Source organism: Sminthopsis crassicaudata, chromosome X, assembly GCF_048593235.1.
Source record: "Sminthopsis crassicaudata isolate SCR6 chromosome X, ASM4859323v1, whole genome shotgun sequence".
NCBI lineage: Eukaryota > Metazoa > Chordata > Mammalia > Dasyuromorphia > Dasyuridae > Sminthopsis > Sminthopsis crassicaudata.
The window spans coordinates 81,989,817-82,013,485 of record NC_133623.1 but is presented as its reverse complement, the minus strand read 5'-3'; the positions used below and the strand labels follow the sequence as shown (position 1 = coordinate 82,013,485).

The 23,669-nt window shown below is 60.7% G+C and overlaps 1 protein-coding gene across 2 annotated transcripts in view; it reads right to left on the bottom strand.

The window, feature by feature from the left end:
* Positions 1–23,487, bottom strand: part of FLNA (filamin A) — a 51,676-nt gene extending 28,189 nt beyond the window's left edge. For both annotated transcript variants that reach the window (XM_074277366.1, XM_074277367.1), the window contains exons 1-19: positions 23,123–23,487; positions 18,064–18,547; positions 10,659–10,907; positions 10,187–10,284; positions 9,718–9,865; positions 9,215–9,333; positions 8,953–9,030; positions 8,697–8,859; positions 7,889–8,089; positions 6,949–7,086; positions 5,118–5,241; positions 4,504–4,640; positions 3,908–4,101; positions 3,189–3,302; positions 2,960–3,103; positions 1,736–1,859; positions 1,180–1,340; positions 633–723; positions 226–395 (exon numbers count right to left, since the gene is read on the bottom strand). In XM_074277366.1, the coding sequence (XP_074133467.1) occupies positions 226–395; positions 633–723; positions 1,180–1,340; positions 1,736–1,859; positions 2,960–3,103; positions 3,189–3,302; positions 3,908–4,101; positions 4,504–4,640; positions 5,118–5,241; positions 6,949–7,086; positions 7,889–8,089; positions 8,697–8,859; positions 8,953–9,030; positions 9,215–9,333; positions 9,718–9,865; positions 10,187–10,284; positions 10,659–10,907; positions 18,064–18,454 (2,844 nt within the window). In that variant the 5' untranslated portion in view covers positions 18,455–18,547; positions 23,123–23,487. The remainder of the gene's footprint in view (positions 1–225; positions 396–632; positions 724–1,179; positions 1,341–1,735; positions 1,860–2,959; positions 3,104–3,188; positions 3,303–3,907; positions 4,102–4,503; positions 4,641–5,117; positions 5,242–6,948; positions 7,087–7,888; positions 8,090–8,696; positions 8,860–8,952; positions 9,031–9,214; positions 9,334–9,717; positions 9,866–10,186; positions 10,285–10,658; positions 10,908–18,063; positions 18,548–23,122) is intronic.
* Positions 23,488–23,669: the final 182 nt, after the last annotated feature.

Sequence of the window (23,669 nt, the reverse complement as noted above, 5' to 3'; positions counted from 1 at the left end):
TGTGACTCACTGCACAGCACAGCGCCCGATAAGTGCACTCAGTTGAGCACTCAGGTAATTAACTGCTTACAGTCATCATTCACCTTTGCTGAAATTGCAAAAGCAAATCTGAAAACAACTAAAACGACTGCTTAGGGTTGGGTGTCGTCCTCCGAGGGGCTCAGGGCGGGACCGAGAGCTGGCCTGCCATCCCTGGAGGCCCTTGGGCCAGGCCACAGGGCTCACCTGCTGCAAAGGGACATATTTGACAGTGTAAGTGTTGTCGTGATGATCAATGACATCGAAATCCCGAACGGCTTCCCCCTTGGCTGGGCCTGTGAACTGGACATCCAGCTTGGCTTTTCCCGCCGGCTTGGCGTTGACGGTGAAGTGGGTGGGTTTGCCAAGTTCCACGCCTGATGAGAGAAGCAGTGTCACGGGACGGCTAGGGCGACGGCATGTCCCTTAGGGCTATTCCTCAGATGGGATTCTTGGGGCCACAATCCCTTCTTCTGCCCCAGTGCTGCCCTTCCTCCATCCCTTCCTGTTAGCCACACTGGCGGATGCCCTGCCCAGGGGGCAGGAGGCAGAGACTGGTGGGACGGGCCCTTCCCTCCCCGGACTGCCAGATCCCTCCTACTCCCGCCACTCACCATTCCTGCTCAGACCGGGGCCCTCAGCCTTCACTTTGCTGGCATCATGGGCAGGATCCACCTTGATTCGAATGGGGCTGGTGGGTGTGGCCTAGAAAGGAACAAGATGTGGAGTGGTGAGAAGCTCCCCCAGGTCTCTGCCTAGCCTGCTCACGGGTTCAGATTTAGGAAAGCAAAAAGAAGCCACTAGCCACTCTTTGGGAGTTTCGAGGCCACACAGATGTCGGTAAAGAAACAGGCTTCCGTAACTGGAATTCGTTTCTTGCAAGAACACGGGAGAAAAGGATGGTTTTTGGCGAACAGACATCGACTCTTTCCTCTCGGAGGGGGAGAGGAGAGGACCGCTGGCACACGATGGCACATACTCCGTCAGACGGGGTTGGTTTGTAGCAGCAGTTTTACTTGGGGTGCGGTGTGAGAGGAGATTCGAAAAAGTTTAAGGAGAAAAAAACGAATGCATTCAACCAGTGGGGCCAGATAGAGACGAAGGAGAGAAAATCTGGAAAGGCTGCTTAGATTTGAGCTCGAGGCCGCTGGTATCTCTTACCTGGTTGGCAAACAGAACCATGATGGTATAGCTGCCTGCCCCCCGAGGGGTGTACTTGACCGTGAAGGTGTCATTGTCATTTCGGATGATGTCAAAGTCTATATCTGCCTCGGCTGGCCCCACCACTCCTGGGGCACACTTGATGCCAATGCTGACGTCACCTGGAACGGGCCAAGGGCGAAGATTAGAACGGTAACGGCCAGCCCCGTCGCCCGGCCTCTGGTTAGACCGAGGCCATGCTAGAAGCAACTCTGAATTCCCTGTCGTTCGGTAACCTGGGCTGAGGAGGCAGGAGCCAGGGTTTTCCCTTCAGGCTCACGTTCCCTTGGGTCTAGGGAAATATGGGGCCTTGGAGAACAGAAGCTTCTCCTGGCATCCCTCGGGCCCTTTACTTTTGTCCCTGAGGGACCCAACTAAAGGTTGCAGTGATGAACAGGAAACCTTTAAAGGGGAAGAAGTCCATGTACTCCACCCTGCTCCCATCTACTTCATTCTTATAATAGCTCCCCAACAAGCCTCCAAGCTACTTTCTCACCCCATCCCCAAGCTCACTCACCCTGCCCAGCTTCAGTGCAGTCCACAGTGAAGTAGGTTGGCTCGTGGGCCTTGAGACCAGTCTTGGCCACTCCTGGCCCGTAGACTTTTACCTTATTAGGATGGCTTCCTGCTCCCACATTTACCTGCAAAGACAGAAGGAGACAAAGGGGGAAGAGAAGTAATTCAGATGATGAAAAAGGGGAGGAAGAAGAAAGATAGAGGCACACTCCATGCACGGGGCAGGTGGGGGAAACACCTGTGCACACATGAAGGTGGGAGGTGACCGTGTCCTCCAGGTACTGAGCAGATTCAGTCAGAATGTAGTGTCGGTGAAGAGTCATGGGAAAATCAATCTTGGAAGATAGGTTAGGGGACACATCCCTAAGGATCTGGAGCTGCCAACTTCACCAAGCCAGTGGTCTCCAGAGACAGCCACTCATGGAGGGTTTTTGAACCAGGGCAGGAGGAGTCAGGCTTGTTTGTTCCTTATTTAGGAAAACTGTTTTGGCAGCTAGGTGGCCATGGGGTGGGAGAAGGGAGAGAGATAGAGGCAGGAAAGCACCTTCTTCATCTAGGCTACTCTCTTTAAATCCTTAACCGTCTTCCTGTGGCCCAGCTGATGCTTCCCAAGAACCTCTTTCGGTCCTCCTCACCCCCATCTTGGGGAGGAGCACTCCCCCCTCATCAGATTATCTTCCATTCACTCATCTGCTTCTATCTTGTTGCCAACCCCCAAGAGGAAGGGTAGAGACTGCCGTTAAAGACCTGGCACAAGGTAAGAACTTGGCATTCACAGGGTTCACTTGTAATGGGGCTCAGAGGAGAAAAAAAGTGCCTGAGGCTCCCGGACAGGCACAAGTTCAACAGGAACCGGTGACATAGCCACCGCCAAGACAAAAAACCCCAACTGGCTCGGCCCCGAGAGGAACTGACAAGCCCCAGCTGGCAACGTCTATACTGGCGGAGAAAGCTGAGGAAATGGTTGGTCTTCTGGGTCTCAGCTTCCCATCTGTGAAACGGGAAGTACAGTGGGGTAGGAGCAGGGTGAGAGAGGACCCTAGCTCGAATACCTGGATGGGAGGGGACTGGACTCCAGCCCCTTCTGGCTCTAAACTCAGACTCTTGTGACACAACATGGCCGACCCCTGCACGATCCTGGCCAAGTCAGCGACCCTCCCTAGTTCTTTGCATCAGCTGAGGCCCCCGTTTCAGCCTGTGCAGAGATGGGGGGAGGGAGGCTTACCCGGTAGGGGCTGTTAGGGATGTTGACTCCTCCCCAAGAGATCATAGCCGTGTGCTTGACTGCTTTCTTGGGGACATAGGAGCAGCTGAAGGTGTTGTTGCCATTGTCTTTCACGGTGACATCCACAGGGAAGCCCTCGCTGTCCTGAAAGGGGAGGAGAAGCAACTGAGCTCAGCCAGTCTGTTTCGAGGCTCCTGCGGCAGCCCCTTGCTTCTCAACCCCATCTCACCTGCACTTGGACTTTGAGAGGGGCCTTGCCCCCATTCTTGGCATCCACGGTGAACTCGGCCGGCTTATTGATGGCCACGCCGGTCTTCTCCAGACCCGGCCCTCGGGCTTTCACCTAAAGCCAAGCCCCAAAGACGTCAGACCCAGAGGCCCTGCCCCCGACGGGTCAGCCCCGAGCCAGCCAGCGGGCACAGGGACATGGGCTTCTCGGGAAATCACGAGGGGCTCGCTGAAATCTGTGTCCTCTAGCCACCTAGCCAGGGATCTCCAGTCACTCCTCTAGGGCCCACATCGGGCAAGCCAAGGCTTGTTCTCATACAGTAGGGTAAAGGCCTGGCAGACTCAACCCCACCTCCTTGGCGCTGAGCTCCCTGTGCCCTGGTAGTAACATAGTGGGAGCGGCATCTCCCTCCTGAAGGGAAAGGGGTAATACGATCAAAAAGGGCAACCGGAGCAGCCCGAGAGCACCGCCAGCGGACCGCTGAGTTTGGCCACTGGTCTGGGACCCTCTCCAAAGAGGCGAGCTCCCTCCACCTCCAGCTTTGAGCTCTTCCGAGACCCAGAAAGGACAATATGATCAAGTCACATGCATGTTCTCAGGTGGGGGGCGACGAGAAGCCCAGCAGTCAAAAGGCCACAGGCCGTGCCCACGGGTTGGAGGGTGAGGTCGGTCCCCAGCACTGGCCTTGGGCATCTTCCCAGGGCCCGGTCCTTCCTCACCTTTTCTGGGTAAAAGTCCTTGGGGGCGGTCTTGATGTCAGCCATGAATGGACTGAGTTTGATGTCTTCATTGTTGCAGAGCACGTGGACCGCGTACTCCCCAGCCTCCTGTGGCCAATAGCGCACGTCACAGGAACCGTCACCCCGGTCATCACACTCGATCTTTGCCTGTGAGGGGCCTTCCACTGAGAATCCTGGGGGATTGACAGCAAGTCAGCTGAGTAAGAGCCTGGAGGGAGTAGCAGCGGATCTGCCTGTCTCCCACGGCCTTCCAGGGCAGACTACTTCGGAGTTCCCACTATGCGAAGGGGCCCTTGAGAGCCCCCAGCCTCCTGCTCAACAATGAGCAGGTGAGCCGGGATCTGAAGCCACGTCTTTTGCCGCCCCCTCCCCACCCCCCACCCTGACTCCGATAATTTCTCCTTTCTCTGAAGCTGGCACCAGGCCCCGCACCCTCCACTGGGAAATCGCCGGACTGAGTAGAGAAATGTGGGATGCCCGATTTCTCTGCTAGACTGGACACCATCCTGTCATGAGTCTTCCTGTGATTTTCTGGCCTCTTTGCCCACAGCCCAAGAAAGTGCCTTCCGACATACCCAGGGTACCAACGTCATCCCCGATGGCCTCGACCACGAAGTCAGCCGACTTGCCGACCACGCCGCCCTCCAGGCCGGGGCCCCAGGCCCGAACCTTCTGGTTGCCACACTCCGTGCCCACCTTTACTTCGAAGGGACTATTGAGAGGACACACATATATACCACTATGAGAAAAGCATCGAGTTCCTCCCCTTCCCCTACTCCCATCCCCCTAGACAAGAAGGGAAGACTTCATGTCAGAGAAGAGGAGGCTGAGGCTCAAGGAAGGGAATGGTCGTGCCACCGGGTGGCAAGGGCAGAAACCATGGGCAGATGTGACGGACACGGTCAGGTGTAAAAGATCATCCGCAGATCTCGGAGTCGGGAAACTTTAGCTTGGAATCTCTCCTCTGACACTCGCTAGCTCGGGAATCTGTCATCTGTCAGCCCAAACTCCGCTTTCCTTGTTTGCCTGGGTCACGGTAACACTCAAAGGAGACGATGTGTACAAAATGCCCTGGCGCATGGGGATCATTTCTTGGGCTAGGGGGCTTCCGGTCCATGGCTTGGTTTTCATTTTGTTCAAACATCAGTGGCCCGCCCTTAACCGGAAGTTGAAAGGGATCCCTCCTCACCTGCGGGAGATGTTCTGACCGCCCCAGGTGATGGTGACCGTATAGTTGCCGGGGACGGGAGGATAATACTCAAAGCCGTAAACGCCGTCTCCGAGATCTTTCTGTTTCACCCGTTCTTCACCCTCTATTGGGGGGAAGGAAGAGGAGTTTAGGTGAAAGAGTATTCCAAGAGGCCCCAGTCCCAGCATTCCCTCCTGAAGAGGGCCAGGTAGTGCCTGGGAAATCACAGAGTGGCTTCTTACTAGCTCTCCAGGTGTCCATGCCTCCAGAAGAGGCTTTGATAAAATTACTTGTCATTGAGTATCTGCCCCAGCCTATCTATCTATCTATCTATCTATCTATCTATCTATCTATCTATCTATCTATCTATCTATCTATCCATCCATCCATCCATCCATCCATCCATCCATCCATCTATCTATCTATCTATCTATCCATCCATCCATCCATCCATCTATCCATCCATCTATCTATCCATCCATCCATCTATCTATCTACACACACACATACATATATGTGTATAAACCTTTTTTTTCTTTTGTGAGGCTACTGGGGTTAAGTGACTTCTTCAGGGTCACACAGCTAGGAAGTGTTAAGGCTGGGTTTTAACTCAGGTCCTCCTTGCTGCAGGGGCAGGGCTCTATTCACTGCACTATCTAGCCGCCCCCCCCCCCCCCCCCCGTTGGCCTTTTTTCCTAACACCATTTTCCCCACTTCAATTCTGGCCCAGCTAGACTGTACTTTGCCCTCCAGAGCTGTACATACTGGGGGGGGGGGGAGTCTTTCCTTACACCCCCAGCTATTTTTGTCTCATTCTTAACATATCCCCAATTTTTCTGGGAAAGGAAATCCTTCCACAGCAACTTCAAGCCTCACATGGCAAATGGCTTGGCATCTGTCAGACGTAGACAACAGGCAACGTCAGACACGGGTTATCTATGTTGGTGTCTGGACTCTCCCCTACCCCCACGTGACTGTAAACTCCCTGGAGGGCTAAGGAGGTGCCTTGGTTTCCCAGGACCTCCTACAACACTTAGTTCAGAGTCATCGATCCAAAGGGCACTCTCAGTGCCAGGCAGAGGGGACAAAGATTCAAAAACCAGTCCTTTTAATCAGAAGCATCCACTCCACAGAAGCCGCTCTAGCTCCCAGCAGGGGTGGGGAGAACAACGGGAAGGACTGGGAAAAACCCCTGCTACAAATATAACGCAACTACAGGGGGCGGGAGCAGAAAACATCTGAACACTGTAGCGTTGCAGAAGATACAGGGAATAGGCGGGGGAAGAGAAGGATGCTTTCCTGGCCTAGGCTGCAGCAAATGTGCCCCCTTGGCCAGAAGAGAGTGGGGATGAGAGGAGAGATCCAGGCCCATTCGGGGACAGGGAAGGGGCTTCATAAATTCAGCATCATGGCCTGAGGCCTTCTATCCCAGATGGGCCCGCCCCCGCCCCACGATGACAGGGACTTCAGTGACAGGAGTTCATCCCCTTTGCCCGGGCTCTGCACAGCCACCATCAGCTCTGAGGGAGCCCCCCTAGTGTGGAAGGCTCCACCCTTTAGGAGCAAATAAAATCAGTGTGTCTTCCATGTGACAGCTTTTCAAAAATATCACAAGGTGGCCGTCACAGCACTCTGCCGTCCCACGCTGCCTGCTGTCTACCTCCGAGAGATGGATGCCAACCTAAACCTAAACATCCTGTGCTCTTTCAATCAGTCTTCAGGGAGCTCACCCTAAGGTTCCTCTCTGTTGTGTCTGACATCTCCCGCGCTTTGTCTGCGAAAAGCCCCAAGCCCTCTACCCCCCCCACCCCCACTCTGACACTGGACTTACTGGGACCCTTCACGACGACCTTGAGCTCGCCACTGCCCGCCCCCTTGGTGTAGACTTTGAAGTCAGCCGTCTCTTTCACTCGAACCCCTTTGGGCTGCAGACCTCGGCCCACGGCCCGGCAGGCACTGGGATTGCAGGCTGGGGAGAGAAGGGGAGGTCTCACTATTTGGAGATACCCTGAGTCCAAGTAGCCCAAGGTCAAAGGTGAGGCCTCTGCTCTGACACTACGTTCTTGCCTGCCAAAAGCCGGACCCAGGATTCTCTTTTCCCAAAGAATTGGGCAGGAGAAAGCAGTAACCCTGTGCCAGAACAACCAGTGATCAAGTGCAACGCCCTCGTGGCGCAGAGGGCCCGCCAAAGGGGAGTGACCAAGCCAAGCTAGTCGGGTGAGTGGGATTCGTGGCGTGTGCGGGCTCCAGCTGCTTACGGCACTACCAGAGCTGGGGTCCTGTGGTGACGTGCTGGGACCTCCCTCCTCCCCTCCCTCCCCTCCTCCTTCCAACGTCTCCCCCTCCCTCCGAAATAAGCGGGCTCAAGTACCGTCCACCCTTTGGTGAGATCAGAGCTCAGCAGAGATTCCCAGGCAGCCGGAGCCAGGTCTTCAGAGAAGACGGAAGCATGAAGAGACAGACAGAAGAGAGGAAACAAACCACGGAGAGAGAGCAAGTTTGCCAAGAACAGTGAAGAGACAGGTGATGGACGGAAAAGAGGACAGGGAAAGAGGGAGGGGGCCCCGAGGCAGCCGTGAATGAGACGACAAGAAGAGTGATCCGGTGGCCCACCCGCCATGGTCCCGACCTCTCCAGGATGGGGCGGTCGGGGGAGGAGGGAGATGAGGGCAGCCAGAGCAGCAGTGCCTGGGATGGCAGGCGGTCTCCCGGGGTCCCCGGCACAGGACGACTGGCCTCGTGGGGAGCACGACATGCATCAGAGGACTCACCTTGGCCAACAGTGACAGTGTACGGGCTCCGGGGAATGGGTACCCCAGCAAAGGTGACGTAGATGGTATAGATCCCCTCCAGGGTGGGCTTGTAGCTACATCTGTACGTGCTGTTGCCCTTGTCCTCCAGCTGTTGCTCCACGGTCCCCTTCTTCCCCGTGGGATCTTGGATCACTACCTCCACCTCTCCAACACCAGCACCTGATAGGGAAACAGAACTCGAGGATCCCCACGTGGCTCCCCCCCCCCCCCTCGCTGCTTACTCTGCCACACCACCCCCATCCACGATGGGGCCTTCTCAGAGTGGGAGGGGCAGCTTACGCTACAGAACTAAAGCTGAAAAGCCTGACTTTCCTTGGGTCTCTCCCATCTCTGAAAAGATGACAGCAGCCAACGCGTATTGGCGGCGTGCAACCTACGCTCACGGCTGCCGACCGGAAGCGGGCCAAAGCTTCAGATATCAGGACAAAGGACAGGAGTTTAGCGCCAACCCAGTCCAAAGCCTCTTACGGGCTACGAGGGGCCGGAGGAAGCAAGGATGCGGCAGCCCGTACCCTTAGCTTCCAAGCGCTTTACTTATGGATTCTTTTTAAGCTCAAGACTAAGGCTCACGTCCCACGGGAGCGGTGAGTGAACAGCTAAGAGTACGGCACCGAGGAAAAAGCAAGGGGCTTGGCATCAGATGCCCGTCCGACCACTTCTCCATAAAATGAAGGGCTTGACCTTGGTGACCTGCTTACAGGGCTGGCTCTAGGTCTCTGGGATCCTGGGAGGGGACAGGGAATAATAGGAAGGAGGCCAGCCTCACCGGCAGTGAAGATCTCAAAGTAGGTGGTCTTGTTGGCGATGTTCCCAGTGGGCTCCAGGCCCGGGCCTTGGGCTGTGACCTTGCTGGAGTCGCCCTGGGACTTGTCCACATACACCTCAAAGGGGCTCTTGGCAATGTGCTGGCCGGCAAAGAGAACTGTGACCTAGACGAGCGGGATGCAGGGAGACTTGGATTCAAGCGAGCCTGGCAGAGCTCTACCTTCCCTCCCGTCCTCCGGCCCGAGGTCCCATCTCACCTTGTGTGTCCCCGTGACCTCGGGGATGTACCAGACAGAGAAGGTGCGATTCTTATCATTGTTGGCGATCACCTTGGCCTGTAACGATGCACGGGGGTCTCGGTCGGCTCGCCGGGCACGAGGCCGGGACGGAGCCCGCCCAGCTCTCGCGGGCCAATCTTCCCTCTGGGAACCGGCCCCGGACTCCTTGTATTCCTCACATGGGCCTCCAAGTGTCATCCCTCCCGAGCCCAGAGGGGGCAGTGACAGGGGCAGCACCTACCTCTTCCCGGTGCCCAGCGGGGTCCTCCACGTACACCAGGACCTCCCCCTGGCCAGCACTTATTGTCTCCACGGTGAACTCCGCCCGCTTCTTCACCATATTCCCGGTGGGCTCGATTCCTACATGGGAGATGGCGAGGTGAAGTCGGGATAGCACAGGGCTGGCTCCCAACTCTCCCTGCCAAGCAAAGGGGCTCCACACCGACCACTTCACTAGCCTGTGGAGGCCCTTGTCCGATCCCCTACCCACCCCCGCTCTCTCCAATCCGGTGGCTCCCCCCGTTTCCCTAGGGGTCCTGGGGACAGTGTCTGCTGGCTGTCTACCGCCCAGACCCCTTCACCGAAAAGGCGTCGGCAGGAGCAGGGCGGCACCAAGGACGAGTCTCGGCCTGCCTACACGGCTGGTCCTCGTTTCCCCTTCTCGGACCCCTCAGCCGCTCACCTTAGTATACGTGCCTCCCCTCCCACCTCCAAAGTGCCGCCCTCCCCTGTGCGGTTCCTCACCTGGCCCATAGGCTCTGGCTTTCTTTGGGTTGAGCTTGGGGCGCAGCGGGGCCCCAGGCTTCAGCTTGGCCTTGGGAAACTGGGACAGGTAGGTCATGACTGAATGCTCATCAACATTGGGGTCCACAATCTCCTCGGGAGTGATCACCTGCAGAAGATCGGAGGGGTCGCTGCTGCCGGGACGAGGGGAGGCCACGCCACCTTGACGTAATCGTCTAGCTACCCCCACTTACAGCCAAAAGGTCTAGAGTTGGGAACCCACGGGGGGAATTGGGACAAGGGGCCCAGCAGAATCCCAGGACCTATGGTTAAATTCCTCCAACTCTTAATTTCCTACTCCGGGCCTCAGTTTCCCCCCCGTAAAATCAGATTTAGATCGCATGGCCTCCGAGGTCCTTCTCAGCTCTAGATCAAGCAACCGTGTAACTCTCCGGGAACAGGGAAGAGACAAAGGTCGGCAAAGTCGTACCTGCGGAATGCCCAGCCAGTCATCGGCCTGCTGCATGGCTTCTCTGGCGTTGTTCACGGGCTTGCTGGCATCCCAGGAGTCCCAGTCGGGGCACAGGCCTGCAGCAGACGGGAGAGAAAGCCCACGGAATGAGCCGACCCACCCTCCATCCTCAGAAGGAGCTCAGACTGGATTAGCTATCGGGGAAGATCCCTCAGCGGACTCCGGGCCGGCCACTGCCTCGGAACACATCCGTGTGGGAGGGGGGTGTCAGCCAAGGCCTCCTCTGCGGGAGGCAGGGGTCGAGCTGAGCCTCGAAGGGAGGGAAGGACTTTAGAGGCGGAGACGAGGAAGAAGAGAATCCAGGCGAGGGGTCATACAAGATGGCAGGAGATGGAGGGGGTGGGGCCTTCCTTGCTCTCTTCTTCAGCACCAAGGCTCTGGAAGTCTGGCCTCTGCCAGGGCAGAGGAGGAGGCGGGGCTCGGCTCTCACCTGGAGCACAGCTGTCCACGAGGGCACCGAGGGCACGGCCGCTCTGCCAATCCCGACTGAAGTTGGTGATGGGCAGCTGAGGGAGCTTGTTCTGGATCCAGCCCAGGAGCCGCTGCTTGGGCGTCTGCTTCTTGGCCTCCTCATCCTCCTCCTCGTCCCACATTGGCATCGAGATGGAATAATGCAGGATCAGGGTCCAAATCAGACCCAAGATGAGCTTCAGGTTGCCATCAACAATGGCCTTGCTGTCTACAGGGGCATGGGGTGGGAAGAAAGATGTCTGCTCAGCCTCTGCCCAGAGTCCCGGCTGTCCAGCAGACGGCGGGAGCCTCTGCTTAAGGCTAAAACCCTCGAGGATCTGGCAACAAGCACCGATTAAGCACCAACTGGGTGCCGGGCCAAGTGCTGGAGATGCACGAAATCACCATCCCTTCCCTTGAAGGGTGGAGGGTCTGGACCTCTCCAGACCAGAAGGAAGGGGGGGGGCATCCAGGGCAGAGGCAGGAAAGTCTCCCAGGAGGTGAGGAGGACCCCCAGGAGTAGATCTGAGGTCTTGAAAAAGTCCTCTGACTTCCTAGCACAGAGCAATACCCCGGCCTCTCCCCAGAAAGCCAGCCCTGAAGCTCATGGCTTGAGAAGGGAGAAGTGGCTAAAACACTAGACCAGCAATTAGGAAAAATGAGGTCAAATCTTCCTTGCCACTTACTAGCCAAGTGACCCTATCCAAGTCATGTAACTGCTGGGCCTCCATTTTCTCATGTGTACAATTCACTTCACAAGGTTAGAAGGCTCAAGTGAAAGAAAGGGGAGGGAGAGGAGCCGTGGCCGTGTGCTGGTTCTGTGAGCAAACAGGAATCCCTCCTCTCCCATTCTCTCTCCCCCAAATCCCCGGCGAGCTGCTGGCGCTCAGCCAGGCACGTTACAGCTCCATAGAGGTGGAGGAACAGAACACAGAGAGAAAAGAACTCGCAAAAGTCAGCAGAAATTCATGGCCGGGAGGAGGGGGCCGGAAAGACAAGGGAGCCAAGACAATGCGGGCGCAGCTGTCGAGCCCCGAGCCACCTGGGCCTGGGGTACAGGAGCCAGAGGCCCGGACAGAGCACCCCAGAAGGGACCCCCGGGGGAAGCACAACCCCTTGATTTTACAGAAGTGGCAAAGCAGACCCACAGAAGGCAGAGGAACACGGCCCACGCCACCTTCTGCTCCGGTCAAACTGTTGGAGTTTCATCCCTCACCTTTCCCACCACAGGTAAGGCTGGGGAGAAGATGGACGACTATCACAGAGGCTACAAATCCTTTCTTGGTCCCACCCCCACCCCCTTCAGTGCAACCTCCCTAGACCAGCAGGCTCCAGCTCTGCTGGTGAACCAAGATGGCGGCTGGCCCGAGTTGGGGATGGGGCGAGAGGAAGCCATTCCACTGGAAAGGGGAGGCTTTCACAGCTACGGGCCAAGTAACAGGCCCTCTTGCCCCGAGAGCTCAAGAGCCCCTAGAACAAGCCCCATCCAGCTTTGGGGAGGGAGCAAGAAGAAGCTGAGACTGCCAAGAATTCGTTCCCTCCCCGCTGCTCTATTTTGGGCTCCCTAGGCCCAGGCAAAAATAGATTAGACACTGTTTCTCCCATGGCAGGGCCCGTGAGGTTAGAGGGAGGAAATGAAGGGGGGCAGAGAGTAAAAGGAATGGTGCCCATCACAGCTCACCCCAAAGAACTTGGGGAAGAACGCACTGCCACATGATGAAATCTCTGATCTGGGGGACCGAAGCCAAAAGACCAGGCCCAAGGCACAGAGACGGAACCGAGCGGCAGGCCGAAAGCCAAAAGGAGGAACAGGCCCGGCAAAACCTGGCAGGCCCGGCCTGGGGAAATGGTCCAGGATATTCCGAGACCCACCCGAAAGGCCTGGCCAGCAGCCACCCCAATCACCATGGCAACCCCCTGCGCCCCAATCAGCAGAGCTCGCAGCTGGCCTCAGGGAACAAGTAGCCCCCCCACATACCCGCCCTTCAGGGGGCCTTGCCCTACAGAGCTGAGCCGGGCCTGCAACGGGGGGTGGGGGGGGATCAGCCTAAGAAAGGAACGAGCAGCAGAGCTGAGGAGAAAAGTTAGAGAGCAGAGGAAAACTGGAAAAGGAATCTCCCGTTCCGGCTCATACACACCCCACGGGGCCGAAGCGGGAGGAATAAGGGGCACTCCCTTTTAGGCTTCCTATGACAAATACCCAACGGTCTCCAAGAGAAACGGGCCACTGCCTCCGGGCACCTCCCTCACTGGCCGGTTCCAGCATGGGGGTGGGCAGCCGCCCATCGGGCAGGCCGGGGGGGGGGCCTTCTGGTGCCCAGAGGTCGGGCTCAAAAGACTAGGCGGTCCCAGAAGTTTCTGTCATTCTTGCCCTAGCTCTGCCCCTGAAACTTCCCATCTCCGTGGACCTCCACATGTCCGTGTGTGAAGTTAGGATCCCATGAAATGCCACCCAAAGTCTGCCAACACATTTCGGGCTTTCACGGGACAAAAAAGGGGACTCTGGGTGGGTGGGGGCCAATCGTTCTCTGAGCCCGAAAGATCTCAGATCACCTAGCCTCACCCTTCCTACCCAGGAGACCCTTCGGAGGCTGAGCCCTCTAAGGCAGCCCACGGAGATCTGACTCTGCTGCTTCCATCTTGGAGGAGTACCTTGGTCTACCTACCAGGAACCCCAAAAGGACTTCCACAGAGGCAAAGATGAGGCCGATTTTACCCAATGTGGACAGTCCTTTTGTACAGAGCTCGGCAAACGGGGTCCCAGAAGACCTCCTTGGGCCCATCCAAGGGGGGGGTCGGGTGCTCCTAGCCCCTATCTGGAGATTCCTTTCAGAACAGAACAAACAAACAGGCAGGAAGAATGCTTGTCTTCTGACTCAGCTGGGACGGGGGTGGGGAGGGTACCGAGAGGGAGAGGAGGCAAGTCTGCATGCAGACTTCTCCATATAAGGGACTCACAAAATAGCGGGATTGGGCAAGCCTCACAGAGCACCTCAGGCTCCTTATTTACGTGTGCACTGAGCCAGGCTCAGAGAGGAAGGGGCCACAGGGCCCGCGGAGGCGAGGCTGCCCATGGAGGCGAGGCTGCCCACAGGGCCCGCGGAGGCGAGGCTGCCCACAGGGCCCGCGGAGGCGAGGCTGCCCACAGGGCCCGCGGAGGCGAGGCTGTTCCCAGGGCCCGCGGAGGCGAGGCTGCCCACAGGGCCCACGGAGGCGAGGCTGCCCACAGGGCCCGCGGAGGCGAGGCTGCCCACAGGGCCCGCGGAGGCGAGGCTGTTCCCAGGGCCCGCGGAGGCGAGGCTGCCCACAGGGCCCACGGAGGCGAGGCTGCCCACAGGGCCCGCGGAGGCGAGGCTGTTCCCAGGGCCCGCGGAGGCGAGGCTGCTCCCAGGGCCCGCGGAGGCGAGGCTGCTTCCAGGGCCCGTGGAGGCGAGGCTGCTTCCAGGGCCTGTGGAGGCAGGCCTCTAGGCCTCCTAAATCACAATTATTTCCTTTCTATCCCAGACTTTTAGCACTCAGTTCATCCTTCTCCAGGCCTAGAGTTCGCTGCCCCTTCCCTTCCCTGGAAGCAACAGAACGTTTGACATGGCCGAAGCTGCCCAAGGGGTAGTGCGCTCCCGTTCCTGCCAGTGCCGTGGAAGCTCTCGCTAGCACAGGAAGCAAGGAGTTCCTCCCGGGGAGAGGAAGCGCCCGCCCTGCCGCCGCCCGTGCTTTCTCCCACTTGTGAAATCCAACCCTATCCCTGGGATCCCTGGTCGCCTATTTCAAAGTAGCTGCTGGGGAGGGGAGGGGAGGGGACACCAGCCAGTGTTCGCTAGAATGCCAAGTACCACCAAGAGCTGCCAGGCCCCCGGCTGGCACTGGCAAGAGCTCAAGCTGGCGCCTCTCGGAGCACACCCTCCGTTGGGCCAGTGGGCCGAACCTGCGGAAGGCAGGCGGGGAAAGAGCCCTGAGGAAGAGGGGCCCAGAGGGCGCGAGCATCCTTCACTAGAAGGGACTATCTCCGAGCGCCAGGCCACACCCTCCGTTTCCAGTCACAACAATGGCCATGGGGCGTGCGCGCCTGTGCGTGTGGAGGCTATAGGACAGTGTTTTTCTCTACTTCCACAGCAGAGATGCAAAAGGGAAGAGGGAGGCCCCCCAGGAAGGAAGGGGGGTAGCAATCTGCCCCCCAGCTTAGCCCAGGGCCCGGGCCCTTCCCCAAGGGGCCTTTCCCACGCCTGGCTCCCAGGCCCTCCCCTCTCCCCCCATCTCCCGCCTGGGCCCCGCCCCCCTCTGCTGGGGTGACACACCCCTCCCCCTCGGCCGCTGGGCCCCAGCCTACTAATCGCACTGCTTTCCAACATTTTTTAGCCTTATATGGGCAAAGCTCTAGGAATCAGGGGCGGGAGAAGGAAGAGCAAACCCCCCGACTGGGGCAGGGCCCACCTCCCCTCCCATATCCTGCCTTCCTTCCTCCGCTCCCACTCTCTCCACCCACCCTCCCTTCTTCCCCAACTTTGGGGCACGACTGCCCCACCCCCTTCCGAGCCCAGACACAATGGGGGAGGGGGGAGAGAAGGTGAGCCAGTCCCTTCCTGCCCGAGTCAGACTTCTGGGAGGAGAGAGGAGGAAGGGGCCCGGGACAGCCCCTCCGGCTGGGGTGCGGGGCACAGAAGGGGCCCGGGACCAGCCCCTGGGGTCTGAGTGCGGGTGCAGGAAGGAGCAGGGGACAGCCCCTGAGGCCGGGGACAGCTCCTCGGGCCTGGGGCCTGGGCGCAGGAAGGGGTCAGAAGGGGTCAGGGACAGCCCCTGAGGCCGGGGACAGCTCCTCGGGCCTGGGTGCGGGGACATAGGGGTCAGGGACAGCCCCTGGGGCCTGGGCGCAGGAAGGGGTCAGAAGGGGTCAGGGACAGCCCCTGAAGCCGGGGACAGCTCCTCGGGCCTGGGTGCGGGGCGCAGGAAGGGGTCAGGGACAGCCCCTGGGGCCTGGGCGCAGGAAGGGGTCAGAAGGGGTCAGGGACAGCCCCTGAGGCCGGGGACAGCTCTTCAGGCCTGGGTGCGGGGCGCAGGAAGGGGTCAGGGACAGCCCCTGAGGCCGGGGACAGCTCCTCGGGCCTGGGTGCGGGGCGCAGGAAGGGGTCAGGGACAGCCCCTGGGGCCTGGGCGCAGGAAGGGGTCAGAAGGGGTCAGGGACAGCCCCTGAGGCCGGGGACAGCTCCTCGGGCCTGGGTGCGGGGCGCAGGAAGGGGTCAGAAGGGGTCAGGGACAGCCCCTGAGGCAGGGGACAGCTCCTCGGGCCTGGGTGCGAGGCGCAGGAAGGGGTCAGGGACAGCTCCGCGGAGCCAGGGTGGCTGAGACATTCCTGACCCAGAGCGCGAGGGAGGGAAGTCAGCCCAAGCTGCTTTTTCTGGAGATGAGCCCAAAACCTCCAAAGGTGGGGGAGGGGAAGCCTTCCAGGCTCAGCAAGCTCCCTGGGGTGCCCCACTAAGACAGGGGGTCCAGAGCTGGGCGGGGGCTGGCCTTCACCGAGGTGCTCCCTTCCCCCCTCAGCACAGGAAACAGGGTGGGGCCAGGTACCCAGCCCTGCCGGGAGCCACAAAAGGCGCTAGGCAGGAGGGGGAGGGGGGGGAGAGGGGCAGCCCACTCAGAGGCAGAGGCCGAGGTGATGGAGCAGCCGCCAGACTGGAGAAAAAGGAATTCCGGGGCAATGCAGGGGCGGGCAACTCAGGCTGCTCGAGCCATCACCTCCTGAGCAGGGAGGGGAACTAAAGCAAGCCCCAAGTCTCCTCCAGCCTCAGTTTCCCTATCTGCAAATGATAGGATTGGATTAGATGAGGAGTGAATGGGAATCTACCTCCATGCACGGCATCAAACGAACTCAACCACTGACACTGTGCCCCGGCCATTTTCTGGGCGCTTCTCCTGACAGGTGCCGGCCCACCTTTGTTCTCCCTCCCCTCAGCCCAGTGCAGGAGCTTCTCTCCTCCGTTCCCAGCCAGGCTACCTGTGCTTTCTCAGAGGCAGGGGCCTGGGGGGAGCCGGGGCCTGGGGGGAGCCGGGGCCTGGGGGGAGACAGAGCCTGTCCCGCACAGGCTGCTAACCACACAGAGGGGGGCTGGCCCTTCCCAGTTAGCAAGGTCTTTACTGCAACCCTTGGGCATCCTTCCTCCTGTTCCTTCATTAGCGGTGTCCAGCCTCACCCATGATGCTCTCCTGCTAGGCCACCCCTGGGCGCACCGGCCTTCCACATCCCGCTAGTCTGAAATCCCAGTCCACGGCTGAGCTCCCCTCCACCAGGCCGCCTTCCCCGATTACTCACTGCCCTCTGACCCCCTCCCTCCCAGGCTGCGGGAGCGGCTCCCTCTTGCCTTTCACCAGACCCTTCCCATATACAAGTCGGCTTTCATCCGAGCTGGAGGCGGGCCCCAACGGGGGCCTGCTCTGGGAGAAGCGGGCCATGCCCGGAGCATGACGGGGTGCGAGTGGGGGAGGAGAGAGGCCACACAGAAAGTGGCCCGAGGGAGCCCAGGGCTGGAGGAGCGGGGCCCTTCGAGGACCGGAGGATGGAGAGCGAAAGCTGCGGAGAGAGGTGTTCCGGGCCTAGAACGGCGGGAGAAGGGCACTAGGAAGCGCCAGGCCCCGGGCAGGGCATTTTCTCTTCAGCCCCGGACGGGCCCAGCCGCCACTACCCAAAGGAAGGCAAGCGCAGTTTGGCTCCACTGGCGGGGGAAGTCCCGGGCTGGCAGCTCTCCCTCTGCCACACCCACCCCTAGCCAGGAAGCGCCCGGCCCTTCACCAGCCGAGAGGTGCTAGATGCCGGGCTGGGGGGAGGGGGCCCCATCCAGCCTCGGGCAACGCCCCAGCAGAAGCCCGCCCCTCGGCCCCCGCGCTCCCTCAGCCCACCAGATGCTTCCGCCCCACAAACAGTTAACAGCCCCAGCAGCATTCCTCGAGCTCCAGAGAAGCGGCGGCCTCCTCCTTTGTTTAGGGGGCCGCCATCAACCCCAAGACACAAATGTGGAAATGGCTCCCCTCCCCCCCGCAGCTGGCTCAGCCCTTTAACGGGCTCCAGGGAGGGGCAGACAGGGGAACTAGCCGGGGGTGACCTCCCGGGCCCGCGCTCCAACAGGTTAGACCAGCTGTGGGCCTTGGCACCGTTGCTTGGGCTCATGCCGGGCCTGGGGAACATGTGTGGGCAAGGAGGTCTGAGACTGGCTGAGTCACAGTTCCGAGCGGTCCGCCGACGAGGGCTTGGCGCCCGGCCCGCGCCTCGGATGCCCATCCCGCAGTACCCGGCCCCGCCCCGCGCCGCGCCGCCCGCAGTGCCCCTCCCGGTCCCGCCCCACCCGCGCCCGCGCCGCCCGCAGTGCCCCGCCCGGTCCCGCTCCACCCGCGCCGCTCACCGATGGACACGAGCTTGATGCTCTCGCGGTCCAGGAACTCGAGCGCCACGGACACGTTCTCGAGCTGCATCTGGCGGAAGGTGGGCCGCTGGTTGTGCTTGCGGTGCATCTTCTTCTGGCTGAGCACCTCGAGCAGCGCGATCAGCCGCAGCCCGTCGCTCAGGTCGGTCTGCAGGTTGCCGATGCGCTTGCTCACGCACTTGAGGTGCTCGTTGCACCAGCGCGTGAACGTGTTCTGCTGGATCTTCTTCCAGGGCGCGTCCTCGGCCAGGTCCTTCTCCGTGGCCGGCATCTCGGCGTCCTTGTCCTTGTCGCCGCCGCCGCCGCCGCCGCCCGCTACCGAAGCCGCGCTGCTGGGGCTGTGGCCGGGCCGCGGGTGGGAGCTACTCATTTTGAGAGCCTGCAGAGGCTGGGGGCGGTGCTGGAGCCCGGCGAGGGGGCGGCCCTCCTTAATTAAAGACGCAGGCACCTAGAGCCAGACGAGCTGGAGGGAAAAAGACACGGCCGTGCGGCGGCTGAGCGATCCGGCCCTTTAAATGGGAAGGGGCGGGGGCGGGCCAAGAGGGAGAAAGGGGCGGAGGGAAGGGGATGAGGGGGCCGGGCCCGCCCCTCCACCCTTCTTCCCCTCTTCCTCCGTCCCCCCCAGCCCCTCTTCCCCGCAGGCCCCTCTTCCCCACTCCACCCAGCCCAGAGCCACGGGCGTGCTTTTCATCCGGTCCCTGCCCCCACCCCAGCCGCCCCAATTTCCCTCCCAAGCTTAGCCTTCCCCGGCAGGCCCCTCCAGCGCATCCCGTGTCCCTGCCCGTGGGGCTTCGACGGGGAGGGGGCCCCCGAAGGACGAAGGGAAGCCGAGGAAGGGGAACGATCCCGACCTCACCTCCCACTTCTTCGGGCCCCAAACCCCACCCCCAATGACCAAGCATTTTCCCGGTGGAATGAGTCTGGGGAACCCCGTTCACCTCTCCCTGCCCCCGCCTCCTAGAACGGAACGGACCGGCCCAAAGGCACCCCGGCATTGTCCCTCAGCAGCCGGGCTCCCCACCCCAGAGCTTTCCCTTCCCCTCCGCTCCCACTCGTGTCCGCGGTTTCTCTACCACTAGGGCCTGCCGGCCATCCCGACACCCGGGCAATCAGAGCTTTCCTTTAGGCTCTAAGCCGGAGAGGCTCCATTTCTCCCGGTGTAAAAGGGTTGGAAAAGCGCTCCTGGGGGAAGGTCTCGGACCCCGCCCTCCCCTCCCCCCAGACTTCGGCCCCGCATCTTCCCCTTCGCGGTCTACCCCGCCATTCGGTGCCTCCGGCCCTCTTAGCTTCCCCGCCCCAACGGGACCACTCCCTATTTGGCCAAAGAGAGGGGGGAGGAGATTTGCTGACCTCTCTCTTCTCTTCTGACCCCTTGAAGAGGGAAGGGGGCGCTGAAGGAGAGAAGGGCACTTCTCCTGCAGTGTTCCCTTAGGAAAACGCCGCTCCCCATCTCCAGATCAGTTAAGACCAGGACGTCTCCCTCCCTTCCTCCCCCTCCCGAAGCTCGACTAGAAAGGGGGCTACTTAGATTTCTGGGTAATCGGGCCTGTTCTAGTCTCTCAGGCCCTAGTCTGGGCCCCTGCCTCACCCTGCCCTTCCTAGCCAGCCTTGCAGCCCCCCAGGGGCACTCCCAGGTTCTAGAAATCTGCCCCTCCTCCACTTCTCAGCATCCTCCCAGAAGGCAGTGTTCCATGGGAGAGGGCGGGAGTCCAAGAGAGATTGGGGGGGGGGGGTCCGCAAATCCCTTCACCACCACGCCAGGAATCAGGCAGGCCTGGTTTATTTAGCTCCATTTTACTTCCGAGGCGGTGGAGATTCCCAGACTTCAGGGGCAAAGGCCAGGAAGAGTCCTAGAGAGCTGGATCTCTGCCTCAGTGCCCAAAGGCCCAGTGAGCCCCGGGCCCAGATTTCCGGATCTTCTCTCTCCCAGCCTCGGGGGACCCCACGGCCCGTCTTTGTGGTTGTAGCTGGCTGCCTTACCCCACCCTTAAGAGTTGCAGTCCCCAGTCGCCAAATCCAAACCCTGAGGCAGAAATGGGGGGACCACGCCCAATTCTGGGGGAACTGAGTCACATCCCCAGAGATCCGGGCTGCTGACCCCTATTGGTCAAACCAGGAAAAAAGCCATTACTTTACCCCAGTTGGTGGCTACCATTTTTTTTTTTTTTTTTTTTTTTTTTTAATACCAGGTCAAGAAAGAACCAAAAGAAGCAAAGGGCAGATAGCACATGGGAAAAAGAGACAGACAGAGACAGAAGAAGGGAGAGAGACAGAGGGAGGGAATGAGGGAGAGAGACAGAGAAAAAGACAGAAAAAGGGTGGGGGAAAGAGAAAGGAAAGTAGGGAAGGAGAGAGAGAGAGCGAGAGACAAAGGGGAGGCAGAGTGGGGACAGAGAAAGAGAGGGAGGGTGAGACAGAGACAGAGGGAGGGAGAGAAAGCCGAGAGGGGAAGAGAGGAGCCAAGGGAGGCTATGCACAGAGGGTGGGGCAAGGGAGGTCAGGGCTAGAAGGGGAGAAAAGAGGAAGGGGGAGCAGTGAGGGAGGTCAGGGCTAGAAGGTATCTAGGGTACAGGGAAGGGAGGTCAGGGCTAGAAGAGGTCAAAGGTACAGGGAAGGTTGGTCAGGGTTAGAAGGGGTCAAAGATACAGGGAAGGGAGGTTAGGGGCTAGAAGGAGAAAGAAGAGGAAAGGCCAGAGAAGTGAGATGAGCCAAGGAAACTAGGAGGAAGAAAGGGTCAGGGGGGAGGGAAGGGAAGGGAGGTCAAGGTTAGAAAGGGAGAGAAGGAAAAAGAAAGGGCCAGTAGATAGAGAAGGGAATTAAAGAGGTGAGAGAAGGGATAGGAGGAGGAAGAGAAAGAGTGAAGGAAGGATGGGAACAGTTAGAACGGATGTGCTTATCATTCTGGGCTTGGGGAGGTTCCTTCTAGAGGAGGAGCAAGGCACTGAGGAAGGCTGCCCCCATCTCTGTCCCCCAAATGCGCCTGGGTTCCCTCATCTCCAGCTCACCGCGGCCCAGTGCTGCTCACTCCACTGAATGAACCTTAAGCCCCATCATTGAGCCATCTGCCAGGAAATCCTGCGTCAGGCCTGGCCCCTTCCCAACTTCCCCCCCTCTCCTCCCCTGCTCTCCTTTTCCAATGAAGGGGGGGGCAGGCAGGGGGGAGGCCCCGGGTGGTCTCTGAAGCGTGGCCTATCCAAATACGGTCAACTCTCATTTGGATCCCTCTGAATTACCTGAGGTCTATTTTAAATTCTCAACTGGCCTCCTTCTGGTACCAGGGAGCCTTCGGGGGTCATTTCGGTCTTTTTTCATGCGCCTCTCTGGGGAGGGGGAGGCTTCTAGCCGCCGTCTCACATTCAGTGGTGTCCCCCTCCCTCTGCGCTGGCTTCGGGGTGAATGCCCACAAGTCTGGCCTTGGGATTCGAGCTGCTCCGGCCCCCAGGGAAGGAGCTCTCTTTGGGGGGAGAGGATTAGTCCCTCATCACCTCCTGGGGGGGCAGCGAACCTTCAGGCATTCCGGCTTGCAGGCCAGAGAGACTCCCCCAAACCCAGGGCCTCTGCTGGACGCGGGGAGTTTGGGCTTGTCTCCCTGTGGGGGCCGAGCAGGCGAATTCCCAAGAAGACTTGGGACCTCGTGGGACCTCGCTCTGTCACTTCCTTGGGAGTCACTTTGCTTTCAAACCCCCAGGCTCCCGAAGTCATCAGGAAAAAGAAGGGGGCCGAGGAACTGGCCCTCCACTAGCCCTCCAGCGCTAGGGACGCTGGGATTCTCCCAGACTCCTGGAGATTGCAATGCGGATGTCTGGACGCTAGGGGACGCCCCATGCCACGCCTCAGAACCTCCCCTGTCCCAGGAAGCCCAAATTCTTCCCCTTTCATATTTTCCCTTATTTGGAATGAGACTGAGGAGTCCGACGCGGCCCCACACCCCTCTCCTGGCGCGCTGCCCGCCCGGCTCCCCTGCTCCCGGAGCCTCGGGCTCTCGGGGCTCCTCTCCCACCCCGGGCCCTCCGGGACGCTCCTCCTCGAGCCCCGCCGCCGGGCTGCGGCCCCTCCCCGAAAACGCGGGAAGCGCGCTAGGCCGTGGGGACGGGCGGCCGGCCGGGCCCCCCCCACCCCCCCGCCGCCCCCGAGCGCCTCCCGGTCCGAGGCTGTCTGCCTCACGGAGGGCCCGGGGCTCGGGGCTGTTCGCTTCGCTTAAACGACGGGCCGGTCCCGTCAACCGCGGCGCCCCACCCCCTCCCGGACCCCGGCCGCGCCGCCTCCGGAACGCTGCGCCCGAGCGAGGGGCCCGGCCCGGCCTGGCCCAGGGGCCGCGTGCCCCCCCGCTGACAGCCGGGGGCCGCCGGCCATCTCGTCTCCCTCCATCCGGCTAGCAAGGGGTTAGCGCCCCTTCGCCCGGCCCCCGGCCCCCCAAGTGAGCTGCAGTCTCCCATACACTGCCTCCCGTGCCCCTCCCCCATCCAGTGGTTTAAAATCTCTCTCTCCCTCTTCCCTTTTCTCTCTCTCTTCCTCCCTCCGTCCGTCCGTCCGTCCTTCCCTCCGTCCATCCTTCCTTCCCTCCCTGGCTCTCTCTCTGTCTCTCTCCTTGTCTGTCTCCCTCCCTCTTTCCCTCTCCTTCCCTCCCTCGCTCGCTCTCTCCCTCTGTCCGTCTGTCCGTCTGTCTCTCTCTCTCACACACACACACACGCGCGCGCGCGCACCCTGACCCGGAATCCTCTCCCGCCCCCCCCCCCCCCGACCGCACGAGTGCCGGGCAGTCCCCCCCGGGAGCCGCCGGCTCCGAGCGCATCGCTCTGCTGCCGCTGTCTGCTTCCTCCCCTCTGCCCGCCCGGCGGCTCCTGCCCTCCCCCCCCCCCCCCCCCCGGCTCTGTCCGGGCCCGGAGAACCGGCGGGGTCTAGAAAGGGGGTTACAGTGGGGAGGGGGGCGCGCCTTATGGGACTGGGCAGGCCCAGGGTGGAGGAGCCCGGCCGTCTCTACGCCTAAGTTCTAGTAGTCAGTGGCACGGGAGGGTGCAGCAGGGAGCATCTATTTTACCTGGAGCAGGAGCCGGAGCCGGAGCCCAGAGCAGGAGCCCGGAGCCGGAGTCGGGAGCCTAGAGCCGGAGTTGAGAGCCTAGAGTCGGAGCCGGAGCCCAGAGCAGAAGCCCGGAGCCCAGAGCAGAAGCCCGGAGCCCGAGTCGGGAGCCTAGAGCCGGAGCCGGGAGCTAGAGCCGGAGCCGAGAGCCTGGGCGCCTCCTCTGCAGCCGAGGCACTGGAGCCGGCGGCTCGGGGCTGGTGGGAGAGGAGGCGGACGGGCTGGAGAGCCGGGCCGAAGAGCGCGCACCTCAACCCCGAGGAGGGCTCGGGCAGCGGAGCGGCTGCTGGCGGCTGGGCCGGGCTGGGCTGCGGGAGCGCACCCTGTGGCCGGGGCCACCTCTTGTCAGCTGCGAGACCCCCCTGGGTCGGAGCCGGCTCGGGCGGAGAAAGCCTTAATTGGTAAAGTCGCCGGGGAGCCGGAGCGAGCAAGAGCGCAGGAGAAACTGGGGGGGGGAGGGGGCCGGGTGATGGCACCACTGGCGGCGACCCCGCCCCTCGGGGAATGA